The sequence below is a fragment of the Mizuhopecten yessoensis genome, unplaced genomic scaffold, assembly GCF_002113885.1.
Source record: "Mizuhopecten yessoensis strain PY_sf001 unplaced genomic scaffold, ASM211388v2 scaffold10315, whole genome shotgun sequence".
NCBI classification, from domain to species: domain Eukaryota; kingdom Metazoa; phylum Mollusca; class Bivalvia; order Pectinida; family Pectinidae; genus Mizuhopecten; species Mizuhopecten yessoensis.
Window position 1 is genome coordinate 478,319 of NW_018408485.1, and position 23,278 is coordinate 501,596.

General features: G+C 35.4%; 2 protein-coding genes across 3 annotated transcripts in view; one reads left to right on the forward strand and one right to left on the reverse strand.

Annotated features, from left to right (window-relative positions):
- The window catches only part of LOC110460078, a 32,270-nt gene extending 23,758 nt beyond the window's left edge, over window positions 1-8,512 (reverse strand). The window contains exons 1-5 of one of the 2 annotated variants that reach the window (XM_021512787.1): window positions 8,455-8,512; window positions 6,240-6,432; window positions 2,701-2,857; window positions 1,871-1,975; window positions 573-669 (exon numbers count right to left, since the gene is read on the reverse strand). In XM_021512787.1, coding sequence (XP_021368462.1) covers window positions 573-669; window positions 1,871-1,975; window positions 2,701-2,857; window positions 6,240-6,397 — 517 coding nt within the window. In that variant the 5' untranslated portion in view covers window positions 6,398-6,432; window positions 8,455-8,512. Of the gene's footprint in view, window positions 1-572; window positions 670-1,870; window positions 1,976-2,700; window positions 2,858-6,239; window positions 6,433-7,792; window positions 8,415-8,454 lie in introns of those variants that run through there. The other variant, XM_021512788.1, reaches the window with a different exon arrangement.
- A 4,297-nt stretch (window positions 8,513-12,809) lies between these two features.
- On the forward strand, window positions 12,810-22,747 carry LOC110460075 (calcium/calmodulin-dependent protein kinase type IV-like; the record flags this gene model as incomplete). Its single annotated transcript, XM_021512781.1, has 8 exons — window positions 12,810-13,012; window positions 13,740-13,818; window positions 14,540-14,602; window positions 16,737-16,819; window positions 18,484-18,556; window positions 19,015-19,053; window positions 20,365-20,416; window positions 22,673-22,747. Coding segments are annotated over exons 1-8 (562 nt in total), but the record flags the coding sequence as incomplete, so codon positions are not given.
- Window positions 22,748-23,278: the final 531 nt, after the last annotated feature.

Below are 23,278 nucleotides of genomic sequence, written 5' to 3' on the forward strand. Positions count from 1 at the left end.
TACAGACGCCAGACACTACACCATGGCATAAGCTCACTTGGCCCTTTGGGCCAGGTGAGCTAAAAAAAGAAATGCAATTAAGTTTATATTGATAACAAACCATCACTCAGCAGTGGGCAAGTTCTAAATCGAGACGAGGGGGCTCAAAGACTCCCGCATATCTATGAGAATGACCAAGTATTAAACAAAGCGTAGCTGAATCGAGTCATTTCGGTACATATGTAACAACTACTGGACATACGCTTATAGCGTAGCCGAAATTGACATCAATTTTATCAACAACTTGTACACATTTTACACCTTTGAGTGCATATGCTTCACTGGTCATTTGTCTGATGAAGTAGACAGTGTACATATCGTACTAGTCATCGAAACATCGCATAGAAAATTTTACTGGTTGTGAAAAAAAGAACTTTTCATAATCCATACTTACCAACCTGAAGAAAATGTTTAGCTCTTTATATATTATCTTGTTATACAGTGGACAGACTGTCTCTTTATTAAGCTACATTTACAGCTCAATCCATCCCTGCATAACACACTCTTAACTTCTGATGCTAAAATGGTCTTACCTTTGAAGCGACCAGGTTGGCTTTTGCAGCCTCCAGGTAGCAAAGATGGGAATGTGTTAATTCTGTATCCTCCCCTGGAGTAGGCCGAGGTTCTCCCCTGTACAACACACAAACAGTTTTTTAGTGTATAGTCAAATCTGTATTAAATTAACATCCAAGGGGGAAAAAAACAACTAAGTGGTTGTTTTATAAAGTTTGACTATAGTATTTTACAAAATTAGACTTGCGATTCAATGAAATTCAAAACTTATCATTCATAAGAACGATTGTGTGAAGTTTGACAGTAACAAATGAGGTATGGCCGACCAACTAACTGACCCTTATTCAGATATTAACTGATCTTTATCCGAAGCAAACATTCACACATGTATGCATTTTGTAGTTTCAAAAATATCATTCCATAGATCAGATGGTTGATCAAACAATAGTCAAGTGATAACAATGACATTAAACAAACAATTTAAAAGTGTTGCAGACAAATTATCATTTCACTCCGAATAACCGATCATTGTAGGTTTGTTAAATTGCACTGTGTTTCGTCAGTTACTAAAATTTAAGCTGACTTGTATTAAACCTAACACATTGTTATAATATTGTTTCCTCTGGTGGTCAAACAGTCCTTATGAAACCAGGACGAGCCCTTAATAAAAACATGATATCTTGATTTAATCAAAGTGCCGAGGGACTCAGGGATGCTGTGTATGAAGGATTCAAATAATGGAATAAAGGATGTGGTATATCAGTACAGAACGGCAGTAAATAATAAAGAACATGTTGTTGAGTAAGGGTCATAATAGCTCACACACTTCAGAGTATTGGAATACGAGGCGAAGTAATTTGAACCAAATATAGTTCAGAACTTTCACTGATTAAAAACGCCACAATTAAAGATCTTTACATATTTTCTTTGATTTTTTTGTCTTACACAGATATATTTTACCATATTATAGCATTGACCATATCATGGAATAATGAACACGTTATCTTAAGATCTTTCGCAGAAGGAGATAAAGTGTTGTTTTTTGTGAAGAAATTATTCGGTCCAAAAAGCGTAGTAATCTGAGATTGATATAATTCATGATGCTCACTGAAAAAACTCGTCTTTTCGTAAAATAAAAAAAAGTCTTTGATTTTCATCATGAAACTGGTTGAAATTTCCCTTTTTTCACCTGGGGATATCATGTCTAGTGGTCATTGTGTTAATTATTATAAAATTTACTAATTGTGATGATTAACACAATAATCACATGTTGGATTTGATTGTGAATCTCAAGGAGATCTGTTAATGTTGTACCTACCCTTGAAGCAATAACCAGGCACCTCTTTCCCCAAGGGCAGATAACTGTACTCCATTCTTCTGCAAAATCACCTGGTACCTCGACTAACCATTCTGACATCATTAACTAAAATGACAAGTTTAATGATTAACTTAAAATAAAACATATATTCTGAAAAAGCCCACCTTCAGTTCAATAAAACAATAACAATCTATAAAAGTAGGTGGAGAGCTTTTCAATAAAACAAGTAAATGTGTCACCCAACACCATGATAAAGGAATGAAATGATGTCATCTGTATTATCATAGCAGCTTCATTAAATTTGTTCAGGAATCAAGCAGAAGCTAGGTTCTACTGAAGTAAATATTAAATTCAAGGTAAATTTCATCAGAATCTGACAATTCCTTCAAAACATATCATACGGAAGCTATCAGCCAAGCAGATCAAAGCAATCTCATGAAGTGAGTTTTGTCAAACATGAGTGAGGGACTTTGGTAGATGGGCTTTATGAAAAGGTCACATTGCTCTCAACATTAGCTAGCTATAGGTACAGCTATGGGAACAGCAGAAAATATGTGGAAAATAAGTTATTTTATTGATTTTTTTGGGCGAATCCTGAACATTAATTGAAAATTTCTAATGAGTCCCCCCATATATCACTGAATAATCTTTGAACCCCGATAATAGACATATTAAAATGAAAACCCCCAATTCTACCTCAAGATCATAGAGCTGGCTGCAAGTGTACAGTGGACAATTTTTTCCCTAAACCTACAGAAGATTTAATACCTTCAGTTTCAATACACGTATATTGAATTTTACTTAAAAACTCATGTTATATAGAACTATACCTGATTTTTGAAATTTCTGCCAGGCTTTCTGAGTTTCACCTCCTCACCCTCCATCTGTACTTCCATGCTGTCATTAGAGGCCACAGACTCAGCATCAGCCTTTTCCCAGGTATCTTCTGATAGACATCGCATGTGGCAAAGATAATCAAACCTTTGTCTGAAATCGAATAATTTAAAACATCATTACGGTATTAATGAAGAGTATTTGATACAAGCATATCTGGGTCTGAAGAAGCAGGGAACTATATATCCATGAAGAATTGGATTCTAGCATAACAAGGTCTGAAGAAGAAAATTATTGATAGTTTAGCCAACTTGACCCCTTTTGGTCTGACCCGTCAAGTCTCGGGGAGTTTAATCCATATACATTTCATGTTTTTTGTTTACATTTCACCGAAAAACCATTCTGCAAAATTTGGTTGAAAAAAAGTTCAGTCGTTTTGAAGATGCACGACAGACACTGACATTTAAAAGCAATTTTTCAAAGAAGCACTGTGCGTCAAGGTCATGATTACTCTTCTATACAAGAGGCACAATGGGCCTGCATCGCTCATCTGGTATTAATCTCACACTTGTAGCCTTAAAAGTGATCTAAAGTAAAGCTATAGGCAAAAGATCAGTACTCATGACTGTAAATCATTCAAAAAACCTATTGAAAGATGTTAAAATATTTGACCCCTGTGACCTTGAAAGTCGAACAAGGTCATTACAATAAACAAACTTAATAGCCCTTCATCTCAGGATGCAACTTGCAAAATATCAGTACCCTTGACCTTTTCTATAGAGATTATATATATAATTAAGTCATTTAAAGGTTTATACATATTTGACCAAATGTGACCTTGAAAGTGAGTCAAGATCATTCAAATGAACAAGCTTGATAGCCCTTCATCCAAGCATGCTACTAACCAAATATCAACATCCTGGGCCTCATGTTCAGAAAAAGGCGTTTGAGGACTTTAAACAAATTTGACCCTGTGACCTTGAATAGGGGTGAAAGTCATTCATTTAAACAAACTTGGTTGCTCTTTATCCTAACATGCTACTGACCAGATATCAACATTCTAGGCCTTATGGTTATTCAGAAGAAGTGGTTTTAAGATTTTGAACATACGTAATCCCTACGACCTTGAATATAGGTCAAGGCCATTCATTTTCACAAACTTGTTAGCCCTTCATCCTAGAATGCTACTGGCCAAATAACGAAAATTCACAGGAAGATGATATATGGCAAGAAGCATGCTTGGATGAAGGGCTACTAAAAGATTTTAATATACTTGACCCCTGTGACCTTGAATATATGTCAAAGTCATTCATTTGAACAAACTTTGAAGCAATTTATCCTAGCGAGTTTCTGGCCAAATATCAACACCTTAGGTCTTCTGGTTATTCCGAAGTCATTTAAAGATTTCAAACATAATTGACCCTTCATCCAAGCATGCTTCTTGCCACATGTCATCTTCCTGTGCATTTTGGGTATTCAGAAGAAGTTGTTGAAAGATTTTTAACATATTTGAGCCCATTCACCTTGAATGTCAAGGTCTTTCATTTGAACAAACTTGCATCCCTATGCCTTCTGGCTTTTCAGAAGAAGTTGTTTTAAAGTTTGAAACATATCTGACCCTCTGTGAATACAAAAGGCCCATTGGGCCTGCATCGCTCACCTGGTATTTATCTAACACTTGTAATCTTAAAAGTGGACTAAAATACAGCTACAGGCAGAATATCAGTGTTTGATTCATCATACCTATTAAAAGATTTAATCATATGACGCCTGTGACCTTGAATGTCGAACAAGGACACTAGTTTGAACAGAGTTTATAGTCTTCCAACCCAGCATGCTTTTGGCAAAATATCATTACCCTGGACCTTTCGGTTAAGCAGAACAAATCATATAAAGATTTAAACATATATTGAGCACAGTGACCTTGAAAATGAGCAAAGGTCATTCACTTGGTAGTCCTTCATCCCAGCATGTTTATGGCCAAATATCATCACCCTTGACCTTTTGCTTATTAGGAAGAAGTCGTTTAAAGGTTTTAAACATATTTGACCATGTGACCTTGAATATATGTCAAGGTCATTCATTTGAACAAACTTGCTAGTCCTTCATCCCAGCATGTTACTGGCATTATCCTAGGCGTCTTGGTTATTCAGAAGAAGTTGTTTAAAGGTTTAACACATTTGAACCCTGTGACTTTGAAAAAAGATGAAGGTCATTCATTTGAACAAACTTTGTAGCCCTTCATCCAAGCATGCTTCTAGCCAAATATCATCACCCTAGGCCTCTTGGTTATTCAGAAGAAGTTCTTTTTAAGGTTTTTTAACAAATTCAAACCTTGTGACCTTAAATATATGTAAGTCAAGGTCATTCATTTGAACAAACTTGGTAGCCCTTCATCACAGCATGTAACTGGCAAAATATCATCACCTTATACCTGGTTATTCAGAAGAAGTTGTTAAAAAGGTTTTTTATTTGGACAAACTCGGTAGTCCTTTATTCCAGCATGCTACTGGCCAACTATGATCATCATCCTAGGCATTTTGGTTATTCAGAATAAGTTGTATTACAGGTTTTTAACATATTTGACCCCTGTGACTTTGATTAAAAGTCAAGGTCATTATTTGAACAAACTTGGTAGTCCTTCATCCTAGTATGCAACAGACCCAATATCAGAACCCTGGGCTTTTTGGTTACTGAGAAGAAGTCATTTGAAGATTTAAAGACATTTGACCCCTATGACCTTGAAATAAGGTCAAGGTCATTCATTTTAACGAACTTGGCAGTCCTTCATCCCAGCATGCTACAGGCCCAATATCAGTACCCTGGGCCTTTTGGTTATTGAGAAGTCGTTTGAAGATTTTACAACATTTGACCCCTGTCACCTTGAACACTTTCAAGGTGACAGGGGTCAAATGTGGTCAAGGTCATTCAATTGGACAAACGTGGTAGCCCTTCATCCCAGCATGCTACAGGCCCAATATCAGTAACCTGGGCCTTTTGGTTATTGAGAAGTTGTTTGAAGATTTTGACATATTTGACCCCTGTGACCTTGAAAGTGGGTCAAGATCATTCATTTGAACAAACTTGGTTGTCCTTCATAACAGCATGATACATGCCCAATTTCAGTACCCTGTGCCTTTTGGTTATTGAGAAGTCGTTTGAAGATTTTACGACATTTGATCCCTGTGACCTTGAAAGTGGGTCAAGGTCATTCATTTGAACAAACTTCGTAGCCCTTCATCCTAGCATGCTACAGACCCAATATCAGTACCATGGGCCTTTTGGTTAATGAGAAGTCGTTTGAAGATTTTAAGACATTTGACCCCCGTGACCTTGAAAGTGGGTCAAGGGTCCTGGGCCTTTAGGTTATTGAGAAGAGTTGTTCAAAGACATCATATTATTATTTTAAGACATTTGACCCCTTTGCCCTTCGGGCATGTGAGCTAAAAAAACATACAAAATTATTTTAAGAAATAGCCTCCCTCAATTTTTCAAACAAGCTACAGAAAACACATTTTTTGGGGCCTAATCCTACCTCTTCTGTGCCTTGAGAATTCTTGATCTGCGTGTATTCTGGTCCGGGCCATCACCACGAGACTTGTACTGGGTAAATCTTGGGTGTTGTGCTGCAATGCTATTTGGATCGCTGCTTACAGAGAAGTCTGCAGCTAGCTGTGCTGTTAATTCATCCATTACTTTTGCCACGTCCAAATGTCACCACTTAAATCCTAAAAATATTTAAGAATAAATCAATGAGAATACTAAATGATAATTCTACGAGAGATCCCAGAGGGATCTTGGCACCCACCATTGTACCATCTTCATTAGTTCTTTAGTTCTTAGAACTTTTCTCTTCTTTCCTCTAATCTGTTTGATCGAGGCATGTTAACAGTAAATGCACCTTGAGGTAACTTTTGATCTAAACTTAATACTGATGTGTATGAAAGCCAACCTTCAAAGTGAGTTTAATATTTGGGGCATTAATAAATTTGAAGCACTGGCCCAAATGACATATTGGTGGCCCAAATAATTTTGGGAAGAAATATTTCCACAGCATTTAACACAATGCTTCAGCACATTTGAATTACATATAACATGACAATGTTTGTAATATATAAAACAGAATAAAACATTATATATTTAATTCTTCAACCCTAGTTAAAACCTGACATGTTTCCCAAAGAAATACACAAAACTCGCACCTCAAAGAAAACACCCTGGCCATATTTACATTTGCATGGCATTGTCACTATATAGCCTCTTTGAAAGCTGTGTCATTGATGGGACTTTAATTACCATGCAGCACGAGACACAATTCTTAGCGTATTAATGCAACACTGACCGGAACTACAATATCCCATGTTAATAAACATGAAGGGTGTTGAAATATCGCTGGGCATTGTGAGACTTGATAATGTTATTGTAAATTTATGTCCGAAGAAAATATAAAAAAACAACCTTTTATTACAACAAAAACAAGACCAAGGTCTGCAATATCATACAAAATGCACATTGGTTGAAATCACCAATGCCGGCAATGGAAACAATTTTAACACTCACACAATTTATCAGAAATATCGTCTGTTACACTGCCCTATTCAACAGGGGTTCGTTACAAATGTCTGAACTACACATATTCTATAGACCTACTGACACATATGTTACAGACCTACTGATATGAGTCACAACACACATAAACATTTCAGACATTTGTAACGAACCCCTGTGCTCATTCACAAAATTACTCACTTCAAATGCTACCAGTTTATGATCTTTTTGAATGTCACAGCTTTGTAAGCAAACAACATAATGTGCAAACAGTTCAATACTTATAATAGAATATCTGAAAAAAAAATCATCACATTTTCTAAATCACAGACAGTTCGATCCAAATCGAAGTCATGACCACTGAAAAATGTACTGCCCCCCAGTTAATGTGGAAGGGACTATAATTTCTTTTATCATAAATTTTTCAACAGTCGCCCATGTTGGAGAGAAGTGCAGTAGGGAATAAAATGTTCTCTAGTTTCAGCTTCCTCTTTGCAAAGTGGGCAGTTGGGAGAGATATTGTGTTGGTTGAATTTTGACCTATTTGTTTGTAGTGTGTATGTGCCCGTCAGTATTCTGGCTTTGATGATTGCTTTGGCTGCTTTTCTTGGTCCGTTCATGGCATGTTTCCACAGTGGGTTTGGTTTCTGATTACAACTGCAATCCGTCAAAACTGGTAACACCCAGGATTTAACTGTTAAGTTTATCGTTTTAAACAAGTGCGCTATGCACATCATTATTCAGTTAATTTTCATTATCAAACAATATGATTAATGACAATAAAAAAAAGTGTACATAGGTAGAAAATACAGAACACCGTTGATATGATGATGTACTGATCGGCATTCAAACCACGTGACTACGTAATCATGCGCCACTCAGCGGTGCAAACCACAGGTGCTCGGGTTCTGGAATATATGTGATATATAATCGCCTTAAACTAATAAATTATGATTTATTAGTTAAAGGGGATGCGATATATAGTGGGTGCGATTATATATCACATATATTCCAGACCCGAGCACCTGTGGTGCAAACCATGCACAAAATAGTAAAACATTTGCTAAAAGCTATATCAACATAGCCAATGTTCATATAACAAAAATATGTGCATTTTTTTTTTGAAGTGCACGTGTTATTATACAGCACATTTTCAATATATTCCATTGGCTTTATCATTTTATCCTTCTGGGCACCTGTACCTTTTCAGAGTTTTTTCTTCCGGAAGTAAATCATATTTACTAAAATAAGAAACGGTGGTAGGTAATCTTGTACCCCGTTCCAGGACCCGGACTAAAACCCCGTACCAGGAATATAAAGATATTTTAATATCTCATTAACGTGATCTTTTATGGCTGTTGTTTTTTATAAAATTATATACAATAATTTCAACATTATTTTCTAAATGTGACAGTTACAAAAATGTTCATCTAATAATTTATTAAATTTACAGTTTTTCACATATAATTAGAAATTGAGGGAAAATTAACATATTATTTCAGATATATATAGAAGAAAAAATACCTTACTGTTTATAATTATGTAAGTTTCGTTGAAATAAACGACATATTTCACATGAAATTCTGAGTTTGTTGTGATCGCGGGCGAGGACATCACTCTGTCAAGCTCGCGCGATCGTTATCAAGTAAAATTCTTAGCCATTCTATTAGAATGTTACCAGGCTCTGCGACGCGGACGCAGTTCTACATATATATATAAGATAAATAATAGTTCACAAATTATCTAGAGCTGCGTCCGCGTCGCAGAGCCTGGTAACATTCTAACAGAATTAGTAGAGTTCCCACGATGGGGTCCCGTGACCATTTTTCCCGGACCAAGGTTTGAAGGTTGATTTTGATTAATTTGAGGGTGCTGATTAAAATGAGCTGGGGTGAACCTCGTGAAAATGTGGGCTAACGCGGTCAGACGCGATAATGCAAAATGGCCGCAAGTATATAATAAAAATACATATATTTGCTTCTACATGTCCGTTTTATATGTTTTTTGGGTCTAAATATATGTTTTGAATGTCCGGGATTGCATTTATATGTCTCTGATAAAAGTAAGTTTTAGAACGATTTTTTTATTATTATTATTTTGCTGCCAAAAACCAGGATAACCGCCAGCAGACTGCAAAGGAAAAGACCAAGGAGAAACCCTTAAGGGTTTGGATGCAAAGGTTTCATCTTTAACCATGGAAATGTCTGGTCAATAACTTTGTTCATTTCGTGTTTTAACGTCCTCGCAACAGCAAGAATCATATGATTGGTATGGTTTGGTTTTAATGTGTTTAACGTCCTATTAACAGCTTAGGTCATTTCAGGACGTGCCTTCATGTGTGTTGTGTAAGCGTGCATGTGTGTATAAGTGCCGGAGACTGGGTATGTTGGTTGACTTGCCTTCTTGTGATAGCGCGGATCTGATGCCGATCTCACTGAAATACCATGCCGAAGGCACCCAGTACAGCATTCCATCCGATCACATTATACTGACAAAGGGTAAAGCAGTTGTTACCATTCCCCTAAGTGCTAAGCGTTAGGTAGGGAATAACAACTACATTTTTAGGTCACGATCACTTTCCGTCCGTCGTCGTCTGGCGTCCGTCGTGCTTAAACTTTTTACATTTTCAACTTCTTCTCAAGAACCAGTGGATGGAATATTTTCAAACTTGGTCAGAATCATCCTTGGTAGATGAGGCTACACAATTGTAAAATTGGGATTCCTATCCCAACCCCTGGGGCCAGGGTGGGGCCCCAAAGGGAAAATTGAGCAATATTTTAAAAATCTTCTTCTCCAGACTCAGAGGTACTACAGCCATTTTCTCTGCATGGTTGGAAAGATCATCAGGGGCTTTATTTAAATTATAAATTTCAAGACCCCCGAGCTATCCGTTCTCCCTTGGGGAGGGGGTAAAGTTTACTATCGTTTATATAGGGAAACAACACTTTTGGGTATATTTTGACAATTTTCTTAAGGAAATTATTCTTACTTGGTGATAATTATCCTTGGAGGAAGATGGTTTTAAATGGTAAAATTGGGATTCCTACCCCAACCCTAGGGTCCAGGACGGGGCCCAAAAGGGAAAATTAACCAATATTTCAAAAATCTTTTTCTCCAGGATTGGAGGTACTACAGTCATTTTTTCTGGATGGATGGAAAGATAATCAGTGACTTTATTTAAATTTAAAATTTCAAGACCCCCGAACTTTCCGTTCTCCCTTGGGGAAGGGGTAAAGTTTACTATAGTTTATATAGGGAAACAACACTTTTGGGTATATTTTGACAATTTTCTGTAGGAAATTATTTTTAACTGGTGATAATTATCCTTGGAGGAAGATAGTTTTAAAATATAAAATTGGGATTCCTACCCCAACCCTAGGGGCCAGGGCAGTGCCCCAAAGGGAAAATGAACCAATATTTCAAAAATCTTCTTCTCCAGACTAAGAGGTACTACAGTTATTTTCTCTGAATGGATGGAAAGATCATCGGTGGCTTTATTTAAATTGTAAATTTCAGGACCCCGGGCCATCCCTTCTCCCCGTGGAAGGGGGTAAAGTTTACTATAGTGTATATTTGGAAATAACACTTTTGTGTATATTTTGACAATTGTCTGTAGGAAATTATTCAAACTTGGTCAGAACCACCTTTAGTGGATGAAGGTATTACATTGTAAAATTGGAATTCCTGCCCAATCCCCAGGGGCTAGGGCGGGGCCCCAAATGGAACATTTACCAATATTTTAAAAGTATTGTATTTCACTTATTTTACATGTTGATTTCCACATCACATCTAAACAATAAAATAAAGCTACCACTACCTATGATATAACTCAGGTGACCGCTAAGGCCCTTGGACCTCTTGCTAATGATTTTGGTATGTCACGGCCTTGGGACAGACCCCATTGCCTTCTTCACATGGTTGAGCGATCAACATTAAAGCCAAAAGTGAGGTGTTGCCAAGCAAGGCGCTAGAAAATAGAAGGTAGTTAGAAGAAGAAAGAAATATAATACAGATATATAATATTGCAATGGGTGTAGCAGATTGATTTTGGTCGCTTTTATGTCCCCAGATAGAGAGCACAAAAGCAAATCCCCAATGGATCATATGAGGACGGGTGTCTAGGGAATCGACGCCACAAACAACAAGTAGTTGAAAAGAATGAAGACAAGAAAGATAAGAAGCGAGAAAAAACCCAAAAGTGTTCTAATTGGGAAGCAGATTTATTTTGGTTATCCACAGGCCGTTACATACCAAAGTCCTTAAACTATGTAGTTGTTATTCCCTGCTTAACGTCCAGTATTTAGGGGAATGGCAACAACTGGTTTATCCGTGTCTGTATAGATGACCTTAGCTGTTATTAGGACGTTAAACAAATTAAAACCAAACCAAATCAATCATATGATTCTGACCGTTGCGAGGACGTTAGACACGAAATGAACAAAATCATAGACCAGATAGTTCATACAAGGGTTGTTTTATCTAGTTTACAATGGTTAAAAATGAAACCTTTGCATCCAAACCATTAAGGGTGTCTCCCTGGTCTTTTCCTTTGCAGTCTGTTGGCGGTTATCCTGTTTTTTGGCAGCAAAATAATTAAAAAACATGTTTCGTTCTAAAACTTACTTTTATCGATTGATTGTGCTAATAAATGCAATCCCTGACCCTCAAAACATATATTTAAACCCAAAAATCATATAAAACGGACATCTATATAGAAGCAAAGATATTTATTTTTATGTTATTGGCCTCCGGACGCCGGGTGGCGGCCATTTTGAATTTTCGCGTCCTACTTATTTAGCCCACATTTTCAAGAGGTTCACCCCAGCTTATTTTAATCAGCACTCTCAAATTGACCAAAATCTACTTTCAAACCTTGGTCCGGGGAAAATGGTCACCTGACCCCATTATGGGAACTCTACTAAATAGCTGATAACGACAGCTTGACAGAGTGATGTCCCCTTAGCACGGGTACGGGAGTTAACAAAACAACCGCGATCACAACAAAGTCAGAATTTCATGTGCAATGTGTCGTTTATTTCAACGAAACTTATATAATTATAAACAGAAAGGTATTTTCTTCTATTTATCTGAAAATAACATGTTATTTACCCCTAAATTTCTAATTATATGTGAAAACCCGTGATTACCGTAAAGGTTGAATGGGGCGTATAAGTTTTACCCCCTTGAAATACACATTATCGTCGATTTCTAAATTATTAGATGATAAATAAACATTTTTGTAACTGTCACATTTAGAAAATAATGTTTAAAATTATTGTATAATTTAAAAAAATATATATATAAACGATCGCGTTAATGAGATATTAAAATATCTTTATATTCCTGGTACGGGTTTTAGTCCGGGTCCTGGAACGGGGTACAAGATTTACCTACCACCATAAGAAACAAATTCCGGATTTTTTTTATAATGAGTTTGGGTTTGGTTATAATTTGTTCATTCACATTAAAATATGAATATGCATGTTCAATATAACTTTATTAATTCTTCATATCTAATGCATTTATAATGCATTGTTTGAACACATTTTTAAAGTTCCTGCTTCCTTATAAATCCAAACCAAGTCACGTGACAACAACAATCGATTAAGTGGACACAAGCATTTGTTTCGGGTGGGCTAACGATCACACACCTGGTGTAACCATGACGAGTAAAGGGCAGCAACAAGACTTCTGGATCAAGGAAAGCATAAGAGATCAGAAATTTGAGGACAACTATATAATCGGGACGGAGCTGGGCAGGTAATTGGCTCATGGACAGGTTCCCGTGCTTGCCGTAGTTACGAGATTATTTACATTGGTTTCACTTCCGATTTCCCATTTCCATTGCATTAGTAAGATTTGCGTTGAATTTAATTCTATACTAATGTATATAAATACTTTCATTTGCAAACTTGACTTTGGGTGGATAATATGCCAATTTATAAAGTATTTTATTATATATATATATATCTACTACACTTTGTATCAATTATCTCCCCTGATGCACCATTTGCAATCTTACTGAACCAATTTCTTATGGAATTAATTGCAAAAAATGTATGCAAATATATATTATACCTGATAACGATAATTTCATATTGTTATAGATTTATTTTTATAACTTGTTTTACCAAATAAAATTGAGTCGAATTGGGTAAAAATGCACTAATATTTAAGGTAAAGGATACCACTGCACTTATAGTGATTCTGATAATGAAGAAGAGCTCTGCTTAGATTGTTTTCCTGTTGGAGTAATCTCCCTTATATAAATAACATATGAAGTGACCAAAATTCAAGACCGTACTACATCATGAATCATTCAGTTATGACTTTAATTTGAGCTCGCAAGTTTATAATAGTTTATTCACATTAATGTGAATTAATAATTGGGATAAATTAATGCAGATTAAAAATGAGCTAAAAACAATCCTAATTTAGAAACTTATATTTTCATTTTCATGGTGATGCAATTGTTTGTTGTTTTCAGAGGTGCTACATCTGTGGTATATAAGTGTGAACACATAGGGAGCAAAAAGGCCTGGGCTGTAAAGATCATCGCCAAACAGGTATCTTACAATTATGTATGAATGGTTGTTATTGGAAATTAACCTGCGATTTGTTTAGTAAGGACATATTTTTGAATGTTTATCCAGTGATATACACATACAATATCTAATGCTATATATATAGGACCTAGGTTTGGGACATTAATTCTCTCTCACGTACACATATATACAGATGCAATTGGCAGATAAAACCAAATGATTTTAAACCTGAGTGTTTGCTATGGTGATATTTTTCATTATTTCCAATTTTGTAAGTACTGCATTAGCAGTCAACATTCTTAAGTCAGTCAGTGTACTCAATAATTATAATTATCACTGATGTCATTGAAAATGTCCTAAACAGTTGGACTGCAGTTTAGTATAAATCCTTTTTACATCTCAAAATGTTATAATGCAGCTGGTGCACATAATTACTACAGTAAAGAAAAAAATCTGTATTTTTTATTGGTATTCTTCAACATTAAAAACTGTTTTCTTTACTAAACCATGTAATGCATATATTACTCAAATACCTTATTTCTAGTGATTTTTTATTCATTGTGCTACAAATGCCATTTTCACAAGAATTATGATATTTTAATTGCTTAATTAAAGTAGGACATGATTAAGATGTGTTGATTTCTTCAATCCGTAAAACTTGCAATTGGAACATTTTATCATTATATTTAATTCCACATCAGTATCATATTATATAATATACATTTTCCAATATTTCTTAAAGGTTGAGAGAAAAGTGATCATTACAGAAGCAGGTATTTTGTTCAGACTACGACATTCAAATGTGGTAAGTAACATCAATATCAATATATGACTAGTGTCCTGTTATATAGTTTTATTGTTGTGCAATGCATAACAACTTGGTAATAGTTGTATAATGATTGGGTATTAGTTGTATAATAATAGGGTAATAGTTATAAACTGATTGGGTAATAGTTGTACATGTATAATGATCGGGTAATAGGTTAATGATTAGGTAATAGATGTATAATGTTTGGGTANCATGTATAATGATTGGGTAATAGATGTATAATTATTGGGTAATATGTTAATGATTTGGTAATAATTGTATAATAATTGAGTAGTAGTTATAAACTGACTGGGTTATATTTGTATAATGACAGGGTAATAGATGTATAATGGTTGGGTAATAGGTTAGTGATTAGGTAATAGATGTATAATGTTTGGGTAAAAGATTCATAATGATTGGGTAATAATTGTATAATGATTTGATAATAGATGCATAATTATTGGGTAATAGGTTAATGATTAGGCAATAGATGCATAATGTTTGGGTAATAGATGCATAATGATTATATAATAGATGTATAATGGTTGGGTAATAGGTTAATGATTAGGTAAAAGATGTATAAATTGTTTTGGTAATAGATGCATAATGATAGGGTAATAATTGTATAATGATTTGGTAATAGATGTATAATTATTGGGTAATAGGTTAATGATTTGGTAATAATTGTATAATAATTGGGTAGTAGTTATAGATGTATAATGGTTGGGTAATAGGTTAATGATTAGGTTATAGATGTATAAATTGTTTTGGTAATAGATGCATAATGATAGGGTAATAATTGTATAATGATTTGGTAATAGATGTATAATTATTGGGTAATAGGTTAATGATTTGGTAATTATTGTATAATAATTGGGTAGTAGTTATAAACTGACTGGGTAATATTTGTTATGATTAGGTAATAGTTGTATAATGATTAAGTATTTATATATATACGTAATAGATGTATAATGATGTGGTAATATATGTATAATAATTGGGTAGTAGTTATAAACTGACTGGGTAATATTTGTATAATGACTGGGTAATATTTGTATAATGACTGGGTAATATTTGTTATGATTAGGTAATAGTTGTATAATGATTAGGTATTTATATATACGTAATAGTTGTATAATGATTAGGTATTTATATATACGTAATACATGTACAATGATGTGGTAATAGACGTATAATAATTGGGTAATAGTTGATAATGATATGGTGATAGGTGTTTACTGATAGGGTAATAGTTACATTATATAATAGTAATAGTAGTGAACTTTATTTATTTTACAACAATCATGAAATATTTAGTTAGTTACCAACTTATATTAATCACTCCTGTTGGCCCAGATGGTAGAACAGGAGGTCTTTATATGGGAGGAAACTGGAGTTCCCTAAGAAAACATATTTATATGGTCAGGCAGGTGACCCCAGACCTTTTGATGTCTGATTGGGGAATCAAAGCCTAAGCCTGGCTGTCATTATTAAAGGTTTTCTACTTATATACAGGATTTAACAAAATTTCAAAACTTTAAGATTGGTGGAATATGTGCAAAACTGCATATATATATATAATTTAATTTTGCCTATCTCCCCCATAATATTGTTTTTGGTATATATCGTATATACCTAAAAAGAAAAACAACTGATGACGGAACTACTTTTTACACTTCAGAATGCAAAATTACAACGCAGCTTTTTTTTATCACAATTGTTTAGTTTACGTAAAAATTAAATAAATCTTTAAGTGTGCATTTACGTGTTTGTCAACTTTTTTAAAATTAAATTATAAAGAATGCCCAAGATTTTGTTTTGGTATATACTGTATATATGGAAAAGAATTGTGCACTTTTTTGCATAAACCGCATGCAAAGTGCACAATTTTTTTTCGGTATATACCGTATATACCAAAACAAAATCTTGGTCATTCCTTAAATATATTTGATGAAGTTACAGTCACTTCCTCAATTCTCATTATTGATGCTTCGATTTAAACATATAATATTGCAAAAAAATAATAATCACCTATTGATCGACGCTTTCTGTGCATATATAACACGTCCCAAATTTCTAATTAAAAAAAAACACTTTTTTATTTGAAACTTTATTCAATGTTATTTTTCAGATTGCTTTAAAAGAAATCTATGAGACCCCTGAAAAGATTTACCTGGTACTGGAACTTGTGACAGGGGGAGAACTATTTGAAAGGTAAGTTGACTGGTGCAAGTGAGGTTGGATAAATGGTACAGGTATGTCAAGTTCACTGGTACAGGTTAGATAAATGGTACAGGTGCATCAAATTCACTGGTACAGGTTAGATAAATGGTACAGGTACATCAAGTTCACTGGTACAGGTTAGATAAATGGTACAGGTACATCAAGTTCACTGGTACAGGTTAGATAAATGGTACAGGTGCGTCAAGTTCACTGGTACAGGTTAGATAAATTGACTGGGACAGGTGAGGTACATTGACTGGGACAGGTGAGGTAAGTTGACTGGGACTGGTGAGGTAAGTTGACTGGGACTGGTGAGGTAAGTTGACTGGGACTAATGAGGTAAGCTAAGTGGGACTAATGAGGTAAGCTAAGTGGGACTGGTGAGGTAAGTTGACTGGGACTGGTGAGGTAAGTTGACTGGGACTAATTAGGTAAGCTAAGTGGGACTAATGAGGTAAGCTAAGTGGGACTAATGAGGTAAGCTAAGTGGGACTGGTGAGGTAAGTTGACTGGGGCTAATGAGGTAAGCTAAGTGGGACTAATGAGGTAAGCTAAGTGGGACTGGTGAGGTAAGTTGACTGGGGCTAATGAGGTAAGCTAAGTGGGACTAATGAGGTAAGCTAAGTGGGACTGGTGAGGTAAGCTAAGTGGGACAGGTGAGGAAAGTTGACTGGGGTAGGGGAGGAAAGTTGACAGGGACAGGGGAGGAAAGTTGACTGGGGTAGGTGAGGAAAGTTGACAGGGACAGGTGAGGAAAGTTGACTGGGACAGGTGAGGTAAGTTGACTGGTAAAGGGAAAGTAGGTTTACTGGGACAGGTGAGGTGACTTGACTGGGGCAGGTGATGAAAGTTGACTCGGACAGGTTAGGAAAGTTGACTGGGACAGGTGAGGTGACTTGACTGGGGCGGGTGATGAAAGTTGACTGGGACATGTTAGGAAAGTTGTCTGGGACAGGTGAGGTAAGTGGACTGGGACAGGTGATGAAAGTTAACTAGGACAGGTGAGGTAAGTTGACTCCAGGGACAGTTGAGGTGAGTTTACTGGGACAAGTGCAGTAAGTTGACTGGGACAGGTTAGGAAAGTTGACTGGGACAGGTGAGGTAAGTGGACTGGGACAGGTGATGAAAGTTAACTGGGACAGGTGAGGTAAGTTGACTCCAGGGACAGTTGAGGTGAGTTGACTGGGACAGGTGAGGTAAGTTGACAGGGACAGGTGAGGTAAGTTGACTGGACAAACAGATCAAGATCAAGTATGTTGGACTTACCACCAATCAGTTAAATGTGTATTTATAGGGCACTGACAGTGATTGATGTATTAATAGTGAGTTGATAATGCTACACTACATTAGTGCTACATCTAGTGTGTAGAAGGTGATGCACTGTTAGATTACAACATTTAGTAAGTTGATAATGCTACACTTGATGATATAACACTGTGTTAGTACCTCCATCAAGTGAGTTGATTAAGTGGCACACTGTCCTAGTAAATCTATAAGTGAGTTTATAAAATCATACACTGTGTCAGTAGCAAGTTGATATTGACACACTGTTTAATTAAGGACTTCTAGAGTATTCATAGTGATGTATACCGGGTAGTAATGTAGTTGGGTATCTATTTCTCTCTCTGAATTGAGCATTTAAATTCCATTGACAGAATTGTGGCCAGAGGATCGTACTCAGAGAAGGATGCTGCTGAAGCAATGCACGACATCCTCAATGCTTTAAAGGTATTACGATAATTATAGAATTTGAAAAAAACCCAGTGAACTGAATAAAAGGTTAAGTTATATGTTTATGTGGAATGGGTAAAACATATGAAATGTAATTTTAATACCAAATAGCAAATCAGTAGCTTATGTATCGGTATGCATATTTCCTGTAGCCTGCCAGGTTTTCTCGTAAATGTGGTTTAAAAATTATTATGTGACCTCTCTTTTTCACAGCAAAATCTTTAATTCACAAACTGAACTTTCACTCAACATTCAAGTCTTAGTCAATAAATAGACCTGCAATTATCAAAGTGAAATATTACTTATAGTATGAATCAATATCTTAATTAATTGATTTTTTTTTTTTATAAAATACTTAAATTTAAGTGTATTTTTGTTAATTCATCGGAAAGATAACTTTTTTATGTATATTCTGTAATACAAATGTATGTGATAATTGTTGTTGTATTTTGTAGTATATACATGATAATGAAGTTGTTCACAGAGACATGAAGGTAAGCATTAAACGTCCTCAATATAATGACGCCTTTTATATGTTAACCTGCTACACAAATTATAGATAAAGAATATTCTTCACCCTGATATATATGTCTTTCAATCTTAAACTTAAAATGACAAAAACTGCGGATGTTAAATAAATAGAACTATATACTAAAAGAATCCATCCCTGATGTGAGGTAATTAATGTGAGGTATGGATAAAGTAATGCAAACCCAAGGATATCCCTAGGGTCTTCTGCTCAATATTTTTTCCCGAGGGTTTGAATTAAATCTTATCCATACCTCACATCAGGGATGGATTCTATTTCTTGCTTATCACCTGAAACCCGTAAAAACAGCTGCTCTTCTAGTAAAGTTGTGAACTGTCCGCACATTTCTCATTTAAGGAATGATTTTTATTTTTTCAACATTTATGAGGTCATAACAACAATGGGTTTATGGACATATTGAATGAATCGCGTTAGCGATTCATGTAAAATATGTCCAAAAACCCATTGTTGTTATGACCTCATAAATGTTGAAAAAATAAATATCATTCCTTATATTTACATTGACGAATCCTTTCAGTGGATCGATATAACAACGAATAAAACAAATAAACAGGGTTTGTTCCTGCTTATACACGGGTGCAACGCAGTGGCGAGAACAGTGTTTTTTCGCGGGGAAATGTGACACTATCGTGAGAGATCTTAGCAACCGTCAACAACAATAACACAACAAAATGTAGTTCCATATTCAATGTTTATTTGTAGAACAGGACACGTGAATACGTGGATATTTCACAAAGCACAGTTCAATAATATTTTAAGATGTAAGAATTAAGCATCTAGTTCGGTCGTTCCGAGTGAGTAGTTTTTGTAGTGTATAACTACGCAGTGTGATCAGGTTACTATCAGTTCCCACGTGCTGAGATTCTATGAACACCTGTGTTATGCATTTATGAATGTAATTTTTGTCAATGGGTCTAAGCATACAGAATGTAAATATTTGCATATGAAGCCCGGATGACAATTGTTAATGATGTCAATGACCCTGACTGACCCCAAAAGGTCATAAAATGACGTCACGAACAATAGCATGACCCGGAAAGGTCACTATAATTCCTCTGTGAGTCTGTACGTGTAAGCTCCAGGTCACGGTCTAGTAGGGATCTAAGAAATGTATATATATCACATTACTGCTAATACAACACATTACTGCTAATACAACACAGGTGGATGTTTGTTTAATACAGACCCTATCATTTAGGTTAATGAATGTTTTAGATTCCATTTCAGTACTTATTATTTTTTTCCCACAATTTAGCCTGAAAATCTGTTATATGAGAGCAGCAAAGATGACTCGCCCCTTAAAATTGGTATGTATGGTCATTTACATCCAATCTATTTTTAGGTCACCTGACCATAGGTCATGGTGACCTATTGCCATCCGTGTGTGTCTGTCGTCGTGTGTTAACTTTTATCTTGTGAGCACAATAACTTGAGTAAAAGTGAATGGATTTCTATAAAATTTGCTATGCTGCTTTATATCAATAAGATCTCGGACAATCAGACAGTAACTGGCAGTGTTACTGCCAAATTGGAGATTACAAGATGGCAGATCCTGAGGCCTCTGATTTGCTAAGACGAGAAATTTCGACTTCTCAAGATTATCTACAGCAATTCACTTCTTTATTTGTACAAATCTTCCTTATGAGGTTCCGAACAAGTGTTCTTACTTTTTGTGCCGATCAGAAAATCCAAGACGGTCACCCTGATCTCTCATTGACTGGGATGTTTTTGACTTCTTCTCCAGAAAGGCTACACTGATTGATTTCTAATATCTTCCTTATATATGAGGTTTCGACCAAGTTTGTCACTTTTCATGCTGATTGTAAAATTCCAGATGGCCACCCTGGCTTGTGACTGGCTAGGACATTTACAACTTCGTCTGTACATAATCCATTAAATGTATCATCTAATTTATCTACTGTAGAATCATTTTATTTTCGTGGGGTTAACATTTCAGGGTATTCATATACTAGCCTGTTTCAAGGACATTATATTTCGCTGATTTCTGATTTTCCTCTATCTATATAATACCAAATTTATGTTTTCGTGGGGTTTTAATTTCGTGGATTTTTATTATTCACGAAATAAAGGAAATTTAATGTCCCACGAAAATTTATGATTTTACAGTATACAGCATGTGTATGCCTGGTCTCCAAGTTAGTATGGGTGTATGTCCTCTAAAAAAACCAAAAAACATTTGATTTATTTAATAGCGCCCTTATCTAGCTAGAATAATTAAAGTTGCTCTAAAGCGCCTCACAAGACATAGATATACAATTTATACCATCAATACAATTAGCATATTCATGAATCAATACAATTTTGAGGAATTGCAGGAGCTGCTTTGTCAGACGCTAACTACTAGTCCTATACTACCTAGCTAATATCTCCCTATGTGTGTATGCCTGCGTGTGTGTTGGAGATGTCTTGTGTATTAGTGTAACTACTAGTCCTATGCCACCTGGCTAATACCTCCCTATGTGTGTATGCCTGCGTGTGTGTTGGAGATGTCTTGTGTTCTGTTTGTAGTGGGACCATGCTTTATAGTGCAACCTCACTTGAATGCTACAACAAATCTAACCAGACCATTTTATACTCAACCTGGGTTGTTGGAAAGTAACCCATAATGTGCCAATTAAAAAAAAAAAGAGCATGCTACAGTTTGAGTACTTCAGAATTTACTCGGGTGACCGTTTAGGCCCATCGGGCCTCTTGTTAGTACATACCACAGGATCATTTCTTGGGAGACAGTTTGTTAACAACCAATGTAACTTCTATTTACATATGGTATGCTAGCGGTCTTCATTGACAAAAGGCAAATTATGATACTGGACTACAGGAATCATAATTCTTTTTGGCTTGCAGGAAACGTTATGTGACACATTGAATATGGGCCAGGTGTTGTACATTCTACATGCATTTGAACGCTGGTGTCTGACATGTCATCAACAAACAGCTTTGATATGCAAAATTGGCTTCCTTTTCAGAGGCACAACAAAGTGTAAAGATGAAACAGGAAACAGAATTCACTGAAAATGTATGAGAGAATTATAGAAAACGACAAATTATTCAACCTCAAGTAGACGGTATATTGGCCAATTTCTAAAACAATGCTTATGTTGAAAACAAAGGTTATCCATACTCTATCATGCCCAAGGGTGTAGGATAGGGAAATTCCACACTGGGGATTTTCAAATTTGGCAAGACCCTCGGCATAGCCTCGGGTTTTACCAAATTTGAAAACCTCGAGGTGGAATTTCCTTATCCTACACCCCTGGACATGATAGAGTCTTATATTATTGCTACACTTTGCTGAAAAGGTTTGCAAGGTATGTATTATGTATACTTTGAATTTATATTCCACTGCTTTTTGAAAAAGTATTACTGGTCAAATTGAAAAAGTGTTACATATATAACTATTCTGTAGCTGTCTTAAATTATAGGATTATTTGTAATGAATTTCAAATTGACAGCACCTGTTTCTGTTCTGATATTATATTAGGAGGTTTTTCAGTGTCATAAATCATTTAATGACTACCGTTACCTGTAATTGTTTTTGACAGCTGACTTTGGGTTGTCAAAGATTGTGGACAATGATGTGCTGATGTCAACAGTGTGTGGCACTCCTGGATATTGTGGTAAGTCAATGTTAATCTGACAATGGCAATCCTGGGTGCTGTTTTTAAAAAACAAATATTTCCCTATTGGTTTTTTTTAAATAGTTTTTCAAAAATACATAATTTTGTACATAACAAATATCACATTATATTTCAATAAGGCAATATTCTCCATAATCTCACACATTTGCTTTCTTTGAGTAACAAAAAAACTCGTGTGAGTGGGTATTGAGGCAATTAGTATATTATGTTAACAAGCGCACTTCTGGGCACTTTGGTATTCAACATTCACGCTTTGGTCACTTAAAAAATGGGTTCAATTTATAAAGTTTTGATTGTACAGTTCAAACTTTAAGTTCTTTTCTTTATTGTGTCCTTGCTAAAAATCTTTAGAGGAATAATTTATCTGAATATCCTGTGCAAGGATGGAGCATTATTCACTCAATTATTCCTTACGTGTGATCAAACTATATGCATACCATTATACTATTTTATTGCTATCAACAAACATCAGATATCTGTACATGTCACAGCTCCTCAGATCTTTGTCAC